Genomic DNA, 16,616 nt, shown 5'->3' on the forward strand with positions numbered 1-16,616 from the left:
GGGTATGGCTATAGGGGGGCATTGCTATTGGGGGCATGGCTATAGAGGGGCATTACTACTGGGGGCATTTCTATAGGGGCGCATTACTACTGGGAGCATTACAAAAGGGCATTACTAATGGGGGCATTACTACTGGAGGCACTTCTATAGGGGGGCATTACTACTGGGGGCACTACTAATGGGGCATTACTACAGGGGGCATTACTATAGTGGGCATTACTACTGGAGGCACTACTATAGGGGGCATTACAACTGTGGGCACAACTATAGGGGGCATTTACTACTTTGGGCACTACTATAGGGGGTATTCCTACTGTGGGCACTACTATAGGGGGCATTACTAATGTGGGCATTATAACTGTGGGCACTACTATAGGGCACATTACTACTGTGGGCATTACTATTGGGGGCGCTACTATAGGGGACATTACCAAAGGGGGCATTAACACTGTGGGCACTACTAATGAGGGCACTGCATGGGGGGCACCACTACCGAGGCCATTGTGTAAGGGGCACTACTACTGTGGGCATTGTATTAGGGGCACTACTATTGTGGGCTTTGTGTATAAGGGCACTAATTTGGGCATTGTGTAAAAGGGGCACCACTGTGTGTCATAACATGAATAAGGGACTACTATGTGGCGTAATTTGAATTGGGGATAATGTATTATAAAGGGAATTACTGTGTGTGGCACAATGTATTATACAGGGCATTACTGCATGTGGCATAACGTGTTATAAAGGGCATTGCTGCGTGTGGCATAATGTGTTATACAGGGCATTACTGCATGTGGCATAATGTGTTATAAAGGGCATTACTGTGTGTGGTATAATGTGTTATAAAGGCCATTACTGCCTGTGGCATAATGTGTTATAAAGGCCATTACTGCGTGTGCCATAATGTGTAATAAAGGCCATTAATGCATGTGGCATAATTTGTTATAAAGGGCATTACTGCATGTGGCATAATGTGTTATACAGGGTATTACTGCATGTGGCATAATGTGTTATACAGGGCATTACTGCGTGTGGCATAATGTGTTATAAAGGGCATTACTGCGTGTGGCATAATGTGTTATACAGGGCATTACTGCATGTGGCATAATGTGTTATATAGGACATTACTGCATGTGGCATAATGTGTTATACAGGACATTACTGCATGTGGTATAATGTGTTAGACAGGGCATTACTGCATGTGGCATAATGTGTTATACAGGACATTACTGCATGTGGTATAATGTGTTAGACAGGGCATTACTGCATGTGGCATGATGTGTTATACAGGACATTACTGCATGTGGTATAATATGTTAGACAGGGCATTACTGCATGTGGCATAGCCGCATAATGTATTATACAGGGCATTACTGCATGTGGTATAATGTGTTATACAGGGCATTACTGCGTGTGGCATAATGTGTTATACTGGGCATTACTGCATGTGGCATAATGTGTTATAAAGGGCATTACTGCATGTGGCATAATGTGTTATACAGGGCATTACTGCATGTGGTATAATGTGTTATACAGGGCATTACTGCATGTGGCATAATGTGTTATACAGGGCATTACTGCGTGTGGCATAATGTGTTATACAGGGCATTACTGCGTGTGGCATAATGTGTTATACAGGGCATTACTGCATGTGGTATAATGTGTTATACTGGGCATTACTGCATGTAGCATAATGTGTTATACAGGACATTACTGCATGTGACATAATGTGTTATACAGGGCATTACTGCATGTGGTATAATGTGTTATACTGGGCATTACTGCATGTGGTATAATGTGTTATACAGGGCATTACTGCGTGTGGCATAATGTGTTGTACTGGGCATTACTGCATATGGCATAATGTGTTATACAGGGCATTACTGCATGTGGCATAATGTGTTATAAAGGGCATTACTGCATGTGGCATAATGTGTTATACAGGGCATTACTGTGTAAGGTGCATTACTGCACATGGCAATAATTCGCCATGAGGGGAGAGCTTGGGTTAAGCCCAGCACCTTCGTAAGGACTGGGCACGCCCCACAGTGTGATGAATTGGGGGTGTTCCGCAAGGACACCCCCCTTTCCGGAAGCGCGCGCACAGAGGAACGCTATCTACAAACAGTAAAAAAAAAAAATTTGGGGGGGGGGGGGGGGAGGCGCAACTGGGAACTTTTGCCCTGAGCTCCGCAATATCTAGAACCGGCCCTGACGCCGAGGTCTCTCCAGCTTCATAGAAATTCAGAGGCTCACTAGAAGATGCCCAGAGAATGGTCCAGACACGTCTGCGTTTGTCTAGCCACCCCATTACTTCCCCCAAACGCTACCTACCTTTCACTCACTTCGCAAATAAATCCTATCTGCGACCATGGAGATCCAAGCGCTGCACGTGCGCAGTGTGAGTTTAACACATGCGCAAAAGCTAAAAACTCGCTCTACTGCGCCTAACATCGACAATGCGACATCTGTGAATCAGATTCTGTCCGTTGATTTCATTAACCCAGTTCAGTGAAAAAACCCTGGCCTGTAGCTGTGGATGTAAATATACAGTAAACAGCCTTGTAAATGTGCTTGGAAGGTGTTAGAAACAGGAAGCACATTATTTCCAGGTAATCAGATTGCCTCAGCAAATAAATACATTATCGGTTAAGCAATTATGCTCAGCTACAAGTCACAGCAGAGTGAGCAGACCTCACTGCTCCCTTGTGTGTGACCAGGTGAGAGCTGGGGTTCCTACTATAAGAGAGTGACTGTCAACTCCTGTATGAGACTACTGTACATTTTGACTGCCCTGGTTAGACCGCAGTTCACTCCACTATATGACGGCACCAATAGCACACATGCATCTGATAGAATGAGCAATGTGAGGAAGAGTCTCACCACGGATCTCTCCTATCTGTGTAACTACAGACCCCTCATATCTCACCATGCAGTTGGAGTGGGCGACAATCTCCCCATCAGGTGTGTGTGTGTTCAGTAATTTCCCCAAATCGTCATTCTCTTCTAGCTCAGGGCAGAAAGCGCAGACCCTCGGTGGCTGAGCAGACATGGTGCAATCACTGCTGTGTCTCTGAGCTGTCAGCTGTAGTCAAATCCAAGAAGAACTGACTGATACAATGGCAAGTCTGTATTCTGTAGTATGTATTCTGGATCCACTTTCAGTTTCGTTTCTAGTTTACATACCAAGAAATCATTACGAGCCTGAAGTTGGCTTCTTATTCATTTCTTATTCATTTCTTATTCATTTCTTATTCAAGCTCCAGCTTCTTATTCAGAAAAAGTTACATTAAAACATTTGAATAAAGTTAGATCACTAAACTAACACTATGTAAACAAAGAATTGTGTCCCTCACACAGTTTACAATTGTTATTTTCCTGGCACAATAAGGATTTTGGCATGAATAGGGCAGTAAAGCGGGCACAGGCACCAGATTATCTCATTTTGAATAAGAAGCTGTAGTTGTGCAGGGGTTAACTAGCTTCGGTCATCAAATGTTACACTTGAAACCCACAGAGGGTGGTCTAGTACATATAACCCACTTGTCATTTACTTTGACCAAGAAGGTTTTGGGCATGAATAGGGTAGTAAACCGGGCACAGGCTCCATAATTAAGTAAGTAGCTGTGGTTGTGCAGGGGTAAATATCCTTGGTCAACAAATTTGACTCTTGGAACCCACAGAGGGGGATCAGGGCCATTTCCCTTGACCAACAAGGATTTTGGCATAAATAATTTGGGCAATGGACAAATGATCCGGATCTCGGTACCTGCAAATAAACACAAAACAACAGCCACCTACACGGCTTCACTATACTGACTTCTTTCTTTAGTGTTTACCACACACACTGGCATCACAAGGGGGGTGCGGGCAGGGCCGGTTCTAGACATTGTGGAGCTTAGGGTGAAAGTTCACAGTTGCCAACTTTTTTTAGATGACATTTCTCTGCTTGCACTGAAAGCGCACGCGCTTCCGGAAAGGGGGTGTGTCCTTGCGGATCACCCCCAATTCATCACACTGTATGGCGTGCCCAGCACTTACGAAGGTGCTGGGCTTCCCCTCAAGCTCTCCCCTCATGGCGATTAATTGCCATGTGCAGTAATGCGCCTTACACAGTAATGCCCTTTTGTAAACACATTATGCCACATGCAGTAATGCCCTTTATAAACACATTATGCCACATGCAGTAATGCCCTGTATAACACATTATGCCACATGCAGTAATGGCTTTTATAACACATTATGCCACATGCAGTAATGCCCTGTTTAACACATTATGCCACACGCAGTAAGAATATGTATAACACATTATGCCACACGCAGTAATGCCCTGTATAATACATTATGTCACACGCAGTAATGCCCTGTATAATACATTGTGCCACACACAGTAATGCCCTCTATAATATAGTATTCCCAATTCAAATTACGCCACACATTAGTCCCTTATTCATGTTATGACACACAGTGGTGCCCCTTTTACACAATGCTCAAATTAGTGCCCCTTATACACAAGGTCCACAGGACTGAGTAGTAGTGCCCCTAATACAATGCCCACAGTAGTGGTGCCCCTTATAAAATGCTCACAGCAGTGGTGTCTCTTACACAATGGCCCCAGTATTGGTGCCCCCCATGCAGTGCCCTCAGTAGTACCCACAGTGTTAATGCCCCCATTGGTAAAGTACCCTATAGTAGTGCCTCCATTGGTAATGCCCCCAATAGTGGTGCCCCCTATTGTAGTGCCCACATTAGTAGTGCCCCCAGTAATAATGCCCCCTATAGTAGTGCCCACAGTAGGAATGCCCCTTATAGTAGTGCCCACAGTTGTAATGCCCCCATTAGTGCCCCCTATAGTAGTGCCCTCAGTAGTAATGCCCCCTTATAGACATGCCCCCAGTAGTAATGCCCCCTTATAGACATGCCCCCAGTACTAATGCCCCATGTCTCCCTTCTGAAAAATAAAAAATACAAACATAATACTTACTTACCTTAGGCCCCGCTCCTGCGTCCGCTGCCGTCTGGTCCGACCGCGGCTCCACCACGGATCTATGGGAGAGATGTCATGACATCATGACGTCCCTCCCATAGTGCTCTCTGCTGGAGCCGGAGCTCAGGAGTGAGCTCCGGTTCCACGGTTCTATGGGAGAGACTTCATGACGTCAGGACGTCCCTCCCATAGTGCTCTATGCGGGAGCCGGAGCTCTGGAGTGAGCTTCGACTGCCGCTGCAGAGAGGGAGGCGGGTGCCCGTTGATAACAAATATCAACGCGGGGGGGACTGGCGCTGGGGTTTTTTTTTTTTTTTATTATGGGATTTTTATTTGTGCCCTCCTGGGGAATCAGTGGCGCCCTCTAGGGGCCGGCACTCTGGGCGACTGCCCTGTTAGCCCGCCCCTAGAACCGCCACTGGGGGCAGGCCGCACTGGGTGACACCATCCGAAGGGTTGACACCAAAATAGCAGAGCTGCTCTGCTATTTTGGTGTCACCCCGTCGGATGGTGTCACCGTGATGCCAGGACACGGAGAGAGGCAGGGAGAGACTGTGGGCTGCTCCAACAGCTGCAGGAGCGCTGGGGAAGCCCACTGTGTGACTGGAACGGGAGGCAGTAACGCACCCAAGATCGGCTCACATGAGGGGTGTTGCTTCATGGGTGAGGTCACGCCCCTTCCTGCGAAGCCACGCCCCTTCTGGGAGCGCACGCCTGTGGCGCGCAGGAGGACTCAGAGCATCCGCACCAGGTGACACCAAGGTAGGTGACGCCTCTGACCACACACACCAACTTGACTACTCATACATACATCAGCACCCTGCCAACAGCAATACAGGATGGATGTAGTACACTCCATATCACCATGCTACCCCTATGCTCCACAACAATGCATCTACACTAATAATGCAATTATTAGTTACAGGACAAGGGAATAATGCAGTTACAAAACATTACAATAATCACAAACAGGTACCTTACTACAGCCTACCTTTTAATGGAGGCCTGATTCTAGTAGCTGAGATGACAAGGTAACAAGGTTACAAACCTCAATACATTCTTATCAAATCAGAACAACAGTACTACAGGGCTTAATCATCTTCTGCTGCCTCAGGCCTAGTGCCTGCCTTCTAGGGGATCAATGACACTATGTAAGGCCTATTGCCCACCTAACAATGGGTTAATGATGTGGATCCCAAATTAACCCTATAGGGCCTAATGCCCCTTATACCTTGTGGGACTAGTGCCCTCTCTGGCTCAGGCTTATTGTCCGCCTAACAAAGGCCGTCCCTGCTGATTAGGGCTTAACTCCCACAGTGGCCATGGGCCTAATGCCTGACAATTAAAATAGCATGCAATTGAATGAAAATACAATGCAATTAGATTTACCACTCCAGTAGTCTTTGGCTGAAGTTAGCCTAGTTCATCCACAATTACTATGTGTTCTTCACCCGAGGTGGGTCGACTCCCACGATCTCAGTGCTTCCTGTAGTCTTCACCTTGAGCTGGCAAACTCCCACTGCCACAGCAGTCTTCACCCAGGTAGCAGTGACCAAGGTCCAGGGGCAGAACTATGGTGTTTGGCGTCCAGGGCAAGATGAGAAGTTGGCACCTCGCTTATTTATGTGACCTGGGCCTATTGCCCAGGGTCAATTATAGCCTTAGGAGCACGGGCCTAATGCCCGCCTATTTGTGCCACAGGCTTAAGGCCTCATGACCCCTACGTGCATACTGCCTAACAATATGATGGTCTAGGGAGGGGTTAATGATGGTAAGGCCTCAAAGAGGGTCTACCTGTCGAGTGGGAGAGGATGCAGTGAGGATCTTCATTCGCTCTTTTACTTCCCAACCACCGCAGTACTCTCCGGTCCTCAGCCGCATTCTTCTGTCGCTGGCCCATTGTGGCCAGTAGCGGCGCTGCCAGAGCTCTTCTCTATTGAGCTCAGTGTCTCCTAGCATCTTCTGCAGCCGCTGGAGCTCTTCTCTTTTAAGCCCGGTGTCTTCTGGACTCTTCCACGGCCGCTGGAGCTCTTCACCCATTTCCGCCAAATTGACTCTTCCTCCCAGAGACATCTGACGCTAGACGCCACGGGCGTAGCCAGCCATGATGCGGCTTACAACGAATGGCTCACTGTGGCCGATTTCTATTGGCTGCTGGTGCACGCCGTGATTGGCTCAGATTGTCAAAATTGTCACCCCTCTTCAATGGCCGGCGGTCAATGAGTTGTACTCAGCTATTAGCTGGCGCCACATGTCAGCCGCTGCTGTGCCTTGACCGGCACTGAAAACAGACATACTGTCCCAACATCGGACACTTATGTGTCCTGCTGGGGATACATCTCACCGGACTGCAGGACTAAGGCGCTGGGATCAAGCATTTGGTCACAGCACTTGCAGCGGCTTAACTAGGCTATATGGAGCCCAGGACAAGTTTAAAAAATGGACTCCCCCTATGTGCGTGTGACAAAAAATGATGCGTGGACACTTAAAAATGGGGAGTGTCAACATGACACACATCCCTATCTCGTCACTCTGAACATTGCTTTCCATTCCATATGCACCTTAATGCAGTGCCCCTTATACAGTCCCCCCTATGCAGTGCCCCCAGTAGTGGTCCCTCTTATGCAGGCCCCCAGTAGTACCCCTTATACAGTACCCCTAGTATACAATGTCCCCAGTAGTGATCCCTCTTATGCAGGCCCTTAGTAGTGCCCCTTATACAGTACCCCTAGTAGTGGTCCCCCTTATGCAGTCACCCATTAGTTCCCCTTATATGGTGCCCCCAGTAGTGATCCCCCATATGCAGTGCCCCTTACACAGTTCCCCCTGTCGTAGTCCTTCTTATGCAGCCCGCCATTAGTTCCCCTTATACGGTGCCCCCAGTAGTGGTCCCCCTTATGAAGATCGCAGTAGTGGTCCCACTTATGCAGGCCCCCAGTAGTGATCCCCCTATCCAGTAGTAGTCCCCAGTAGAGCCCCCCTGATGCAGTGCCCCCAATAGTAGTTACCTCCATACGTTACCCCCATTAGACAAACACACAAGTAACTAACTAACTTGAATCCCCGCTCCTGCTCACGCACAGCGCTCGCAAGTGGCTCGATGTTTGCGTATGCGCCGCATCCAGCAGGTGCATGTGCGAGACCAGCTGAGCGACTGAACGTCAGTAGCTACGGGGCTCACAACAAGACGGGACGGCTGTCGATGTTGATTGACAGCTCGCCCCGTTTTGTGGAACGTCTGGCGTTTTTAGGAGGGGTTACTGACATCACTAGTGATGTCAGTAGTGGATTTCCTGCTCTATTAGAGCAGGAAGTACACTCGGGCTTGCGGCAGCTAGACCCTACCCCAGGGTCTCGTCGCAAGCCCGATGGTCGCGATAATTATGACTGTCTCCAGCCCGCTCGCACAAGCTGTGGATGGTCACCCACAGCTTTGCGAGCGGCCGGAGATAAAAAAACAAAAAACACCTGCCCACATGCAGAGCGAGCGCCAGCCAGCAGCAACCGACTCTGAATGAGCTCCTCACTGCGGTCGGCACTACACTGTTTAACTGGGATGGGCCAGTACCGTGGCCGGCGGTGCGGGGGCGTCACCGTCCGCGGCGGCCCTGCCCTAGTTAAAACTGGACATCGCCCTGCACATCAGCTCCCCCCTCTTCTGGGCCTGTCAGATGGTGCCCAAGGCAAGGTGCCCCACACGCACCCCCTTATTACGCCACTGCCGGTGTACCAGCTTTCCGAGAGATTCCAGAAATGTGCTGAATAGTCTTTGGCTGGTTAATGTGATGGCAGGAGGACACCACGCTAAGTGTGTCTCCCTGCTATATGTTACCCCCTCCTCCCTATAACCAGCCTAGTGCTGGATAATGTGATGGCAGGAGGACACCAGCTAAGTGTGTCTCCCTGCTATAGTGTTACCCCCTCCTCCCTATAACCAGCCTAGTGCTGGATAATGTGATGGCAGGAGGACACCACGCTAAGTGTGTCTCCCTGCTATAGTGTTACCCCCTTCCTCCCTATAACCAGCCTAGTGCTGGTTATCGGAAGAAAAGGTGAACCCCACACAGATTTTTTTTCCTGTATTCCAATACCAGACCATGCTCAGAGGTGTGGGGTTTTTTACTAATTTAGGGAAAGACCCCAATTGTCAAATTTGTTGACCAAGGCTATTTAACCCTTGAAAAACTACAGGTAATTATTCAAAATTAAGAAATCTGGTGCATGTGCCCACATTACTGCCCTATTTATGCCCAAATCCTTGCTAGTCAAGACAAATGACAAGTGGGTCACATGCACCAGACCACCCTCTGTGGGTTTCAAGTGTAACATTTGATGACCGAAGCTAGTTAACCCCTGCACAACTACAGCTTCTTATTGAAAATGACAAATTATGGATCCTGTGCCCGCTTTACTGCCCTATTCATGCCAAAATCCTTGTTGGTCAAGGCAAATGACAAGTGGGTCATATGTACCTGACCACCCTCTGTGGGTTTCAAGTGTAACATTTGATGACCGAAGCTAGTTAACCCCTGCACAACTACAGCTTCTTATTGAAAATGGTAAATTATGGAGCCTGTGCCCGCTTTACTGCCCTATTCATGCCAAAATCCTTGTTGGTCATGGCAAATGACAAGTGGGTCATATGTACCTGACCACCCTCTGTGGGTTTCAAGTGTAACAGTTGATGACCGAAGCTAGTTAACCCCTGCACAACTACAGCTTCTTATTGAAAATGAGATAATCTGGTGCCTGTGCCCGCTTTACTGCCCTATTCATGCCAAAATCCTTATTGTGCCAGCTATGCGCCCCTGTCATTATCAGCGCTGTTATCTACAAGATAGCAGCGCCGAGCGGCAGGGCCATGTACGAACGGTCATACCGCATGACCGTTCGGACGGCAGTAACTGTCGTTATCGATAGCTACAGCCTGGCGCTAGCCTATCCCCACAGCAGGGACAGCGCTGTCTCTGCTGGGGCCGGGATAGAGACACAGCACTAGGCTGATGCGCTGCTGTCTCTAGCGGGTAGTGCCGGAGGGGGGAGTTAACGCTCCCCCACTCCGGCAGATGAGATGTTCTTCCATCTCATCGGTAGTGCTTCCTGCTTTGCCTCGGTAAAGAGGCGAAGCGGGAAGCGTTATAGCGGCATGGTAAGTGCCGCTATCATACATCTACCCCATAGTCTGTAAAGTGACAGTTAGGAGCTGATTGGTTAGTGCTATTTATCAAAATGAATATAAGTTTGTTTGATGCTGAGGGTATTCTCACTCCGAGCTGAACATGTGTTGCGCACTTTCCAGTATCCATAGGTCTCATTTTTTTCTTGTTTTCTTTTCCAGAAGAGTTTATATTTTCAAAAACACAATTAGTATTTTTGCTTCTTCTAACAGAGCAAATTATATCCACCCAAAAAGAGCACTATCTGAAGGTTATTTATTTATAAAAAAAAAGATAAAATGTGTTTCAATATTTTTAATGGAAGAAAAATATCGCTAGGGGTATCTAACTCCCCAGTATGCTGTTCCGAGTTTGACAGTTAAAATGTCACCAATCACATCCGGGACATGCTGAGGTTGAACCTATAATGCCAACTTGTTCATAATGCAATTTAAAGCATTTGAAGTGTGTCATCTTTACAACTTCAATTGTGATGAAGTTGTAAAGCCTACACTGTTAAAACGCTTTAAATTGCATTGTTAGCAAGTCGGCATTACTGTCCCCACTCTACGTGTTGACATTTTCATTGTCGCACACTAATGCCCACCCCCAGTGTCCAAAAGTCCCATTGTAACATTAAAGCTGCATACACACGTAAAGATTTTCTGTCCAACCATCCAACTAGCTGGAATTAAAATCTGGTAACATATGGGAGAAAATGATGATCAGCAATTTGCTCCTAAATGCGAGAAAATAGATGAAAATGGTCGTCAGAGAAGTTTGTTAAATGTTTGATCTAAACAATTTGTTCAAACAACAGTTTTTGTCCATTTTCCAGCGTTTGGGAGCAAATTGCTGATTGTCATTTACTTTCATACCTTCCCAGATTTTCATACCAACCAATCAACTAGTTGGATGGTTGGACAGAAAATCTTTACGTGTGTATGCAGCTTAATGCTTCCCCCATGGCAATAGATTCTCTAGTGGCAAATTATCTCCAGTGGCATTATACCCCACTCCACCAGTAGTAATAGATCCCCCAGGGGCATTAGACCCCACTCCACCAGTAGTAATAGATCCCCCAGGGGCATTAGTCACCCCCACCCACATGTCCATAGGTCCCAAATGAAGAATAATCTCCCCCCTGGTGGCAGTAAACTTCCCATGTCAATAGAATCATCTAACCCCTCGCAGTGGCAATAACTCCTCTTGTGGAATTAACACCACCCCTTCCCCCTGGTGTCCACAGATCACCAACAGTGGGCACAGATCTCTCCGTCATTAACCCTTTTAAACCCATCCATGCAGAGCACAGCAGGGGGAGGGGGCTACTCGGTAGTGCAGAGATCAGCGAATAGTGCTCAGAACTTTAGTTCAACATTACTATAGGGCGAATGCGCCTCAGAATGCCATTCGCGGTAATCTATATAATAAGCGAGAAAGTGCGTGTGTGTGTGTTTATATACTGCATCTGTTAGTTCTTTATGCACGGCCAGAGTTTTGTACCCAGCTCCACCAGATTTGGCATGGTGGTGTGGTTTGACCAGGATTAGCTTTTTGCCTAGGTTTAAACTTGGTCAGGGCCACACAATGTCACACAATCCCATAAAACTGGTACACTCTTAAATTACACAGGTTCTGGGGAAGAGGCTGGCTTCATACACACACCGTCACACTCTCATCTCAGCCTGACAGGCTCATGAGCAGCTGAGCACTGCATATATTCAGACTGTGGCAGACAGCATAATTAATCCACAATTTTTGATCCTGATTAACTTTAGCATACAGAGATTACAAACAGCAGGGGTGCCACTACGGTAGGCTGTATTTCCCCTTCGCGCTAGGGACCTGGAAGTGACGTGAGTGAGGGTGGAAGTGCAGTTCCTGCCCATGACAGCCAGCTACAGAAGTACTTTGTTCCCACTTACACAAGTTTGTTGTCCCCTCGCGGGCTCGCTGCGCTCGCCACGCTTCCGGCACGGTGGCTCGCTACGCTCGCCACGTGGTTATATTCAGGGCCGTTTCTAGGGGCGGGCGACCCGTGCAATCGCACGGGGCGCTCCGCCTCCGATCCCTGCTGTCACCGATTTTACATTTTTATTTAGAGTATATAATTACTGGGCGTCCAGTCAGGACTGCGTTACCTCCGCGCCAGACTGGGAGCCTGGAGGACCTTTTCCAGCAGCAGCTCCGCCTCCCCTGCATCAGCACCAATAGGATCAGTCATCAGTTCCTGCTGATGCATAAGCACGCAGTGACGTCATGACGTCAGGCAGTGCGCGATCTCTTAGCCACTCAGAGCCGTCATGGGGGGGTGACTTCCAGGACTGGAGTCCCGAGCCAGACACTTGAGGGGACGCCCTCCCGCTCTCCTACCTACACTGGTGGCCGGACACTCGGGGGTCCTGCGCCCGCCCACTACTACCCCTAGAGGCTGGCCCCGTTAGTCAGCAGCATCTCGTGTGGCCTGGAGTGCTGAGCAGAGCATCACTGGGGTGGGGGCAGGGCCTAGCTGCCTGATGACACATCGGATATTTAAGCCAGTGTCCTGAGGAGTCTGAAGTAAGCTGAGCTGTCTGCTTCAGACTCCTCTGACCACTGGCTGAGGGAGATGAGTCATCAGGAAGCTCCGCCCCCGTCCCAGTCAGTGCGATCTTCAGCCCTCTCCATGGAGGAACCTGGCAGCCAGCGTCAGGCAGGAAGCTGCAGCAGGCTCCGAAGAGCAGGACTAACAAGAATGAAGTTGGACCTAGACGATTTTGCCTTTGTGGAGTGTTGTTACAGCCTGGTACAGTAAGTGTTGGAGGGGGCATAGTGTGGGGGTGATGAGGGAAGGGGGCACAGTGTGGGTGGGATGAGGAAAGGGGGGAGCACAGTATGGGTGAGATGAGAGAAGGGGGGGCACGGTGTGGGTGAGATGAGGAAAGGGGGGAGCAAGTGTGGATGAGATGACCACAGTGTGGTCGTGATGAGGGAAGGAGGGCACAGTGTGGGTGTGATGAGGGAAGGAGGGCATGGTATGGGTGTGATGAGGGAAGGAGGGCATGGTGTGGGTGTGATGAGGGAAGGAGGGCATGGTGTGGGCGAGATGAGGGCTGGGGAGCACAGTGTGGGACAGGGAAAGAAGCATATTGCATGATGTGGAGATACAGAGAAGCGAGGAAGAATAGAGAACAGATAGGGGGCAATGCAGAACATAGGGGGAGGCACATACATACAGATATATGAAAGGACAGGACAAGCAAAAAAAAAAAAGGGAAACAATGAAAAAATAATATATTTTATGATGGCAATAGTAATGTATAAAGGATATATATATAAACCTCAAAATATCTTATTGAGAAGAAAAATGGTGATTGATATACATTATACTAACATACTAATGCAATCATAATATATTATTTTTACATGTGTATAACTATGTGTGTGCTTTTTATATATATATATATATATATATATATATATATACTGTGTGTATAGATACTGTGTGTATAGATAGAGAGAGAGAGAGATCTTATAATGGCTTCTTTGTTGTTCAAGTTAAGTCCGTCGGGAGTCAAGTAGCCGGCGCAGTCAAGCTACCATCGAGAGGCAAGTTGAGGATCCAGCGCTTGGCAAGCTGAGTAGTGGCACTGACCCCTGCAGGGAAGGGCTGGTGCAGAGAGGGTACCCTTCTGTGCCCACCAAGGTCGGAAGAGCAGGTAAGGTCCCAGTGGAACAACCCTTCCTCTTTTTATATCTAGATAGATAGATATTCATCCACAGCAGGTGCTGCATTCGTAGCAGAAGAACACTCCTTTACACAATTAGAGCATGCTCTAATTGTGTAAAAGAGTTTTCTTCTGCTACGAGTGCCGCACCTGCTCTGGATGCATATCTACTACTAGAATGTGAGGGCACCGGGCGTTTTGGATTTATGGTTGTTGGGAGTGCCGGACCTCCCTGTAACTCCCCCTCAGTGTCCCTGCCCTCACCCTCCCTGTAACTCCCCCTCAGTGTCCCAGCCCTCACCCTCCCTGTAACTTCACCTCAGTGTCCCTGCTCTCACCCCCAACAAAACTTCAGGGGGCACTGCATAACAGGCACAAATACAGTGGGCACTGCATATGGGGACAACTACATGGGGCACTGCATAACAGGCACAAATACAGGGGGCACTGCATAATGGGCACTTTTGCCTGAGAGCCATTGGGGCAGCAGCCTGAGACCTGTCGGGCTGCAATGGTAAGGGAGGGGGCTTGAATGACACATGGAGGAGCTGAAGTGTCTATTAAGTGAATCTTGTTTTTTCAATGTATTTTATGTGGTTCTAGATTTCAAAATGTATTTTATATGGATGTGGTTTTTAAAACAAATTTTATGTGGCTCTGGCTTTTTCAATATATTTTATGTGGAAGTGGCTTGTTTCAGTGTATTTTATGTGGACCTGGCTTGTATTTTCAATGTGCTGGGCTCGCCCCCAGCGTCACTAAAAACAGGGGTGTGACATAAGGTCATGCTCCTGCAAATGTCATACCAAAGGCGTGCACACAAATATGCAGCGTGGCCTTGTGACAGCTAGACCACACCCCTTTTTTGAGTACGCGCCTCTGCCACGCATGCTGTCAGCTCTTTACTTTAACTACAAATATTTTTGGGCTCTTTGCCTCTGACTGGTTAGCCACCCCTGGGCTCAGCAGTCACAGCGGCTGACATTCTGTGGTATTTTGAGACCACGCCCCCTTACTGTGAGACCACACCCCTCACGATGAGGCCACGCCCCTTCCGATATTACTGCTTCTTGTGGGGGGGGCGTATTTTGACCATTCGCACTAGGAGCCTCAGACCCTAGAAACAGCCCTGGTTATATTCCCCCTCTATGCCCACTTGGATGGCAGGGAATGACGCTGGACACTGGCTGATGACGTCAGGGTCCTCTCGGTGAAGGGGATTTAGACATTACCGTGCCACTACACCAGTACCAGCATTCCCCCTCTGATGGCATCCCTGCTAGACATAGTCTTCAATGTTGGTCTGCAGAGTGATTTCAGGAGGTGATTTAGCTACAGACGCATTGACAGAGATACCTGTCAATGCGTCGATTATCCGGAATCTACGCATGCGTCTGGCCCATACTGTGAATGAGCAGTATGAGTCTGTGATCCTGCACGTAGTCTGGCAGCAGACTGTCAGTGATTGACAGTCTGCTGCCATTTCTCGGTGGTGAGGGGCGGCTATGGCCTCAGTTTTCCAAAGCGGAGGTGGGTCGCCACTGTTGGGGATGAGTGGAGAGGTCAGGATCTCTGACGGCTGACGGAGATTTCCTGTCCTCTATTACTCGTGTGCTGCGGCTGGCTTATGTGGCCCCATGGTCACTCAGCCAGCAGAATGGATCGCAGATGATTCGATGCTGCGTCCTTGGACTCAGCTCGGATCAGCTGTTAGCAGCGGCGAGAGCATATCCGTCCGTAGCTGAATCACCCTCTCTGTTCTGCAGTGATTTCTGAAACTCAAGTAATTTTGGAAGCTATACTGATTCCTATTCTGTAAGTCATTCTGCTCCTGATATACCCCTACGCCTGCCTGCACTGTCATTTACTCCTAATTTGCATAGTTATCCAGGTTATAGGCGAGGACAATGTAAAATAATGAAGGCTGCAGGTGTACTTCAGGGTCCAGTCTTCAACTCGGGCAACACCGGTTATCCCAGCTAGTATATATCTATTCAGGGAATGTTGGTTCCAAAATATTGCAATAATTTGTCAAGCCAATTGAGAGCCTGATTCAGGCGAGCAACGCAAGTGAGAGAACGCACGGTGCGAGCCGATGTTTGCGATCTGCGAATGCATCGCATTGCGCATGTGCAAACAGGTTGCTGAGCACGGTAAGGGCTCTCTCAGAGTACGCAGGGAGCCCACAGAGACCTTCAATGTTGATTGACATGAAGTGACATTTGTGGGTGGTAATAGAGAGGTGGTCGGCCGAATACAGGCGTGCATGCCGTTACAGAGGCGTGCATAAATTAATCTCGGCCCACAAGCAGCCGAGCGCCTCTCTGCGTGCAGGAATCTCTCAAGTCCTGCGGCAGGGTCAGGACTACCCTTAGCTTATACGCAACTTCGATGGCACTCAATGTGTAATGTCCACTCCCAGCTTACTGTGACGCAGGGTAATTTTTCCCTATACAGCAAGCCACTGGGTTCCAGTTTACCTTCAGCAAAATATAGGAAGACCAATATACTGGCTTGTATTCGAATGACAGAGATAAATTTATTTCAGTATATTCTCCCTAAGGAGTCAGATACCATTATACAACAGTAGGTAATTAATTAACAGCACAATTCAACTATACAAACATCACATTGAAAATTCAGTCAGTAAAAGTACACATAGGATCCCGGGGTAATTTATTTATCTGGAACACTGGATCTCCTTCGTATTTTCTGTGTAGGGGGGGGGGGAAAGTTAACTCATATTCATCACACATCAATCCCTGC

At 48.2% G+C, this 16,616-nt stretch overlaps 1 protein-coding gene across 3 annotated transcripts in view; it reads right to left on the bottom strand.

The window, feature by feature from the left end:
• Positions 1 to 3,077, bottom strand: part of PHF11 (PHD finger protein 11) — a 119,452-nt gene extending 116,375 nt beyond the window's left edge. For all 3 annotated transcript variants that reach the window (XM_088469105.1, XM_088469103.1, XM_088469104.1), the window contains exon 1: positions 2,927 to 3,077. In XM_088469105.1, coding sequence (XP_088325231.1) covers positions 2,927 to 3,049 — 123 coding nt within the window. In that variant the 5' untranslated portion in view covers positions 3,050 to 3,077. The remainder of the gene's footprint in view (positions 1 to 2,926) is intronic.
• Positions 3,078 to 16,616: the final 13,539 nt, after the last annotated feature.

The sequence above is a fragment of the Taudactylus pleione genome, unplaced genomic scaffold (genome assembly GCF_031769625.1).
Source record: "Taudactylus pleione unplaced genomic scaffold, aTauple2 ptg000089l, whole genome shotgun sequence".
NCBI classification, from domain to species: Eukaryota; Metazoa; Chordata; class Amphibia; order Anura; family Myobatrachidae; genus Taudactylus; species Taudactylus pleione.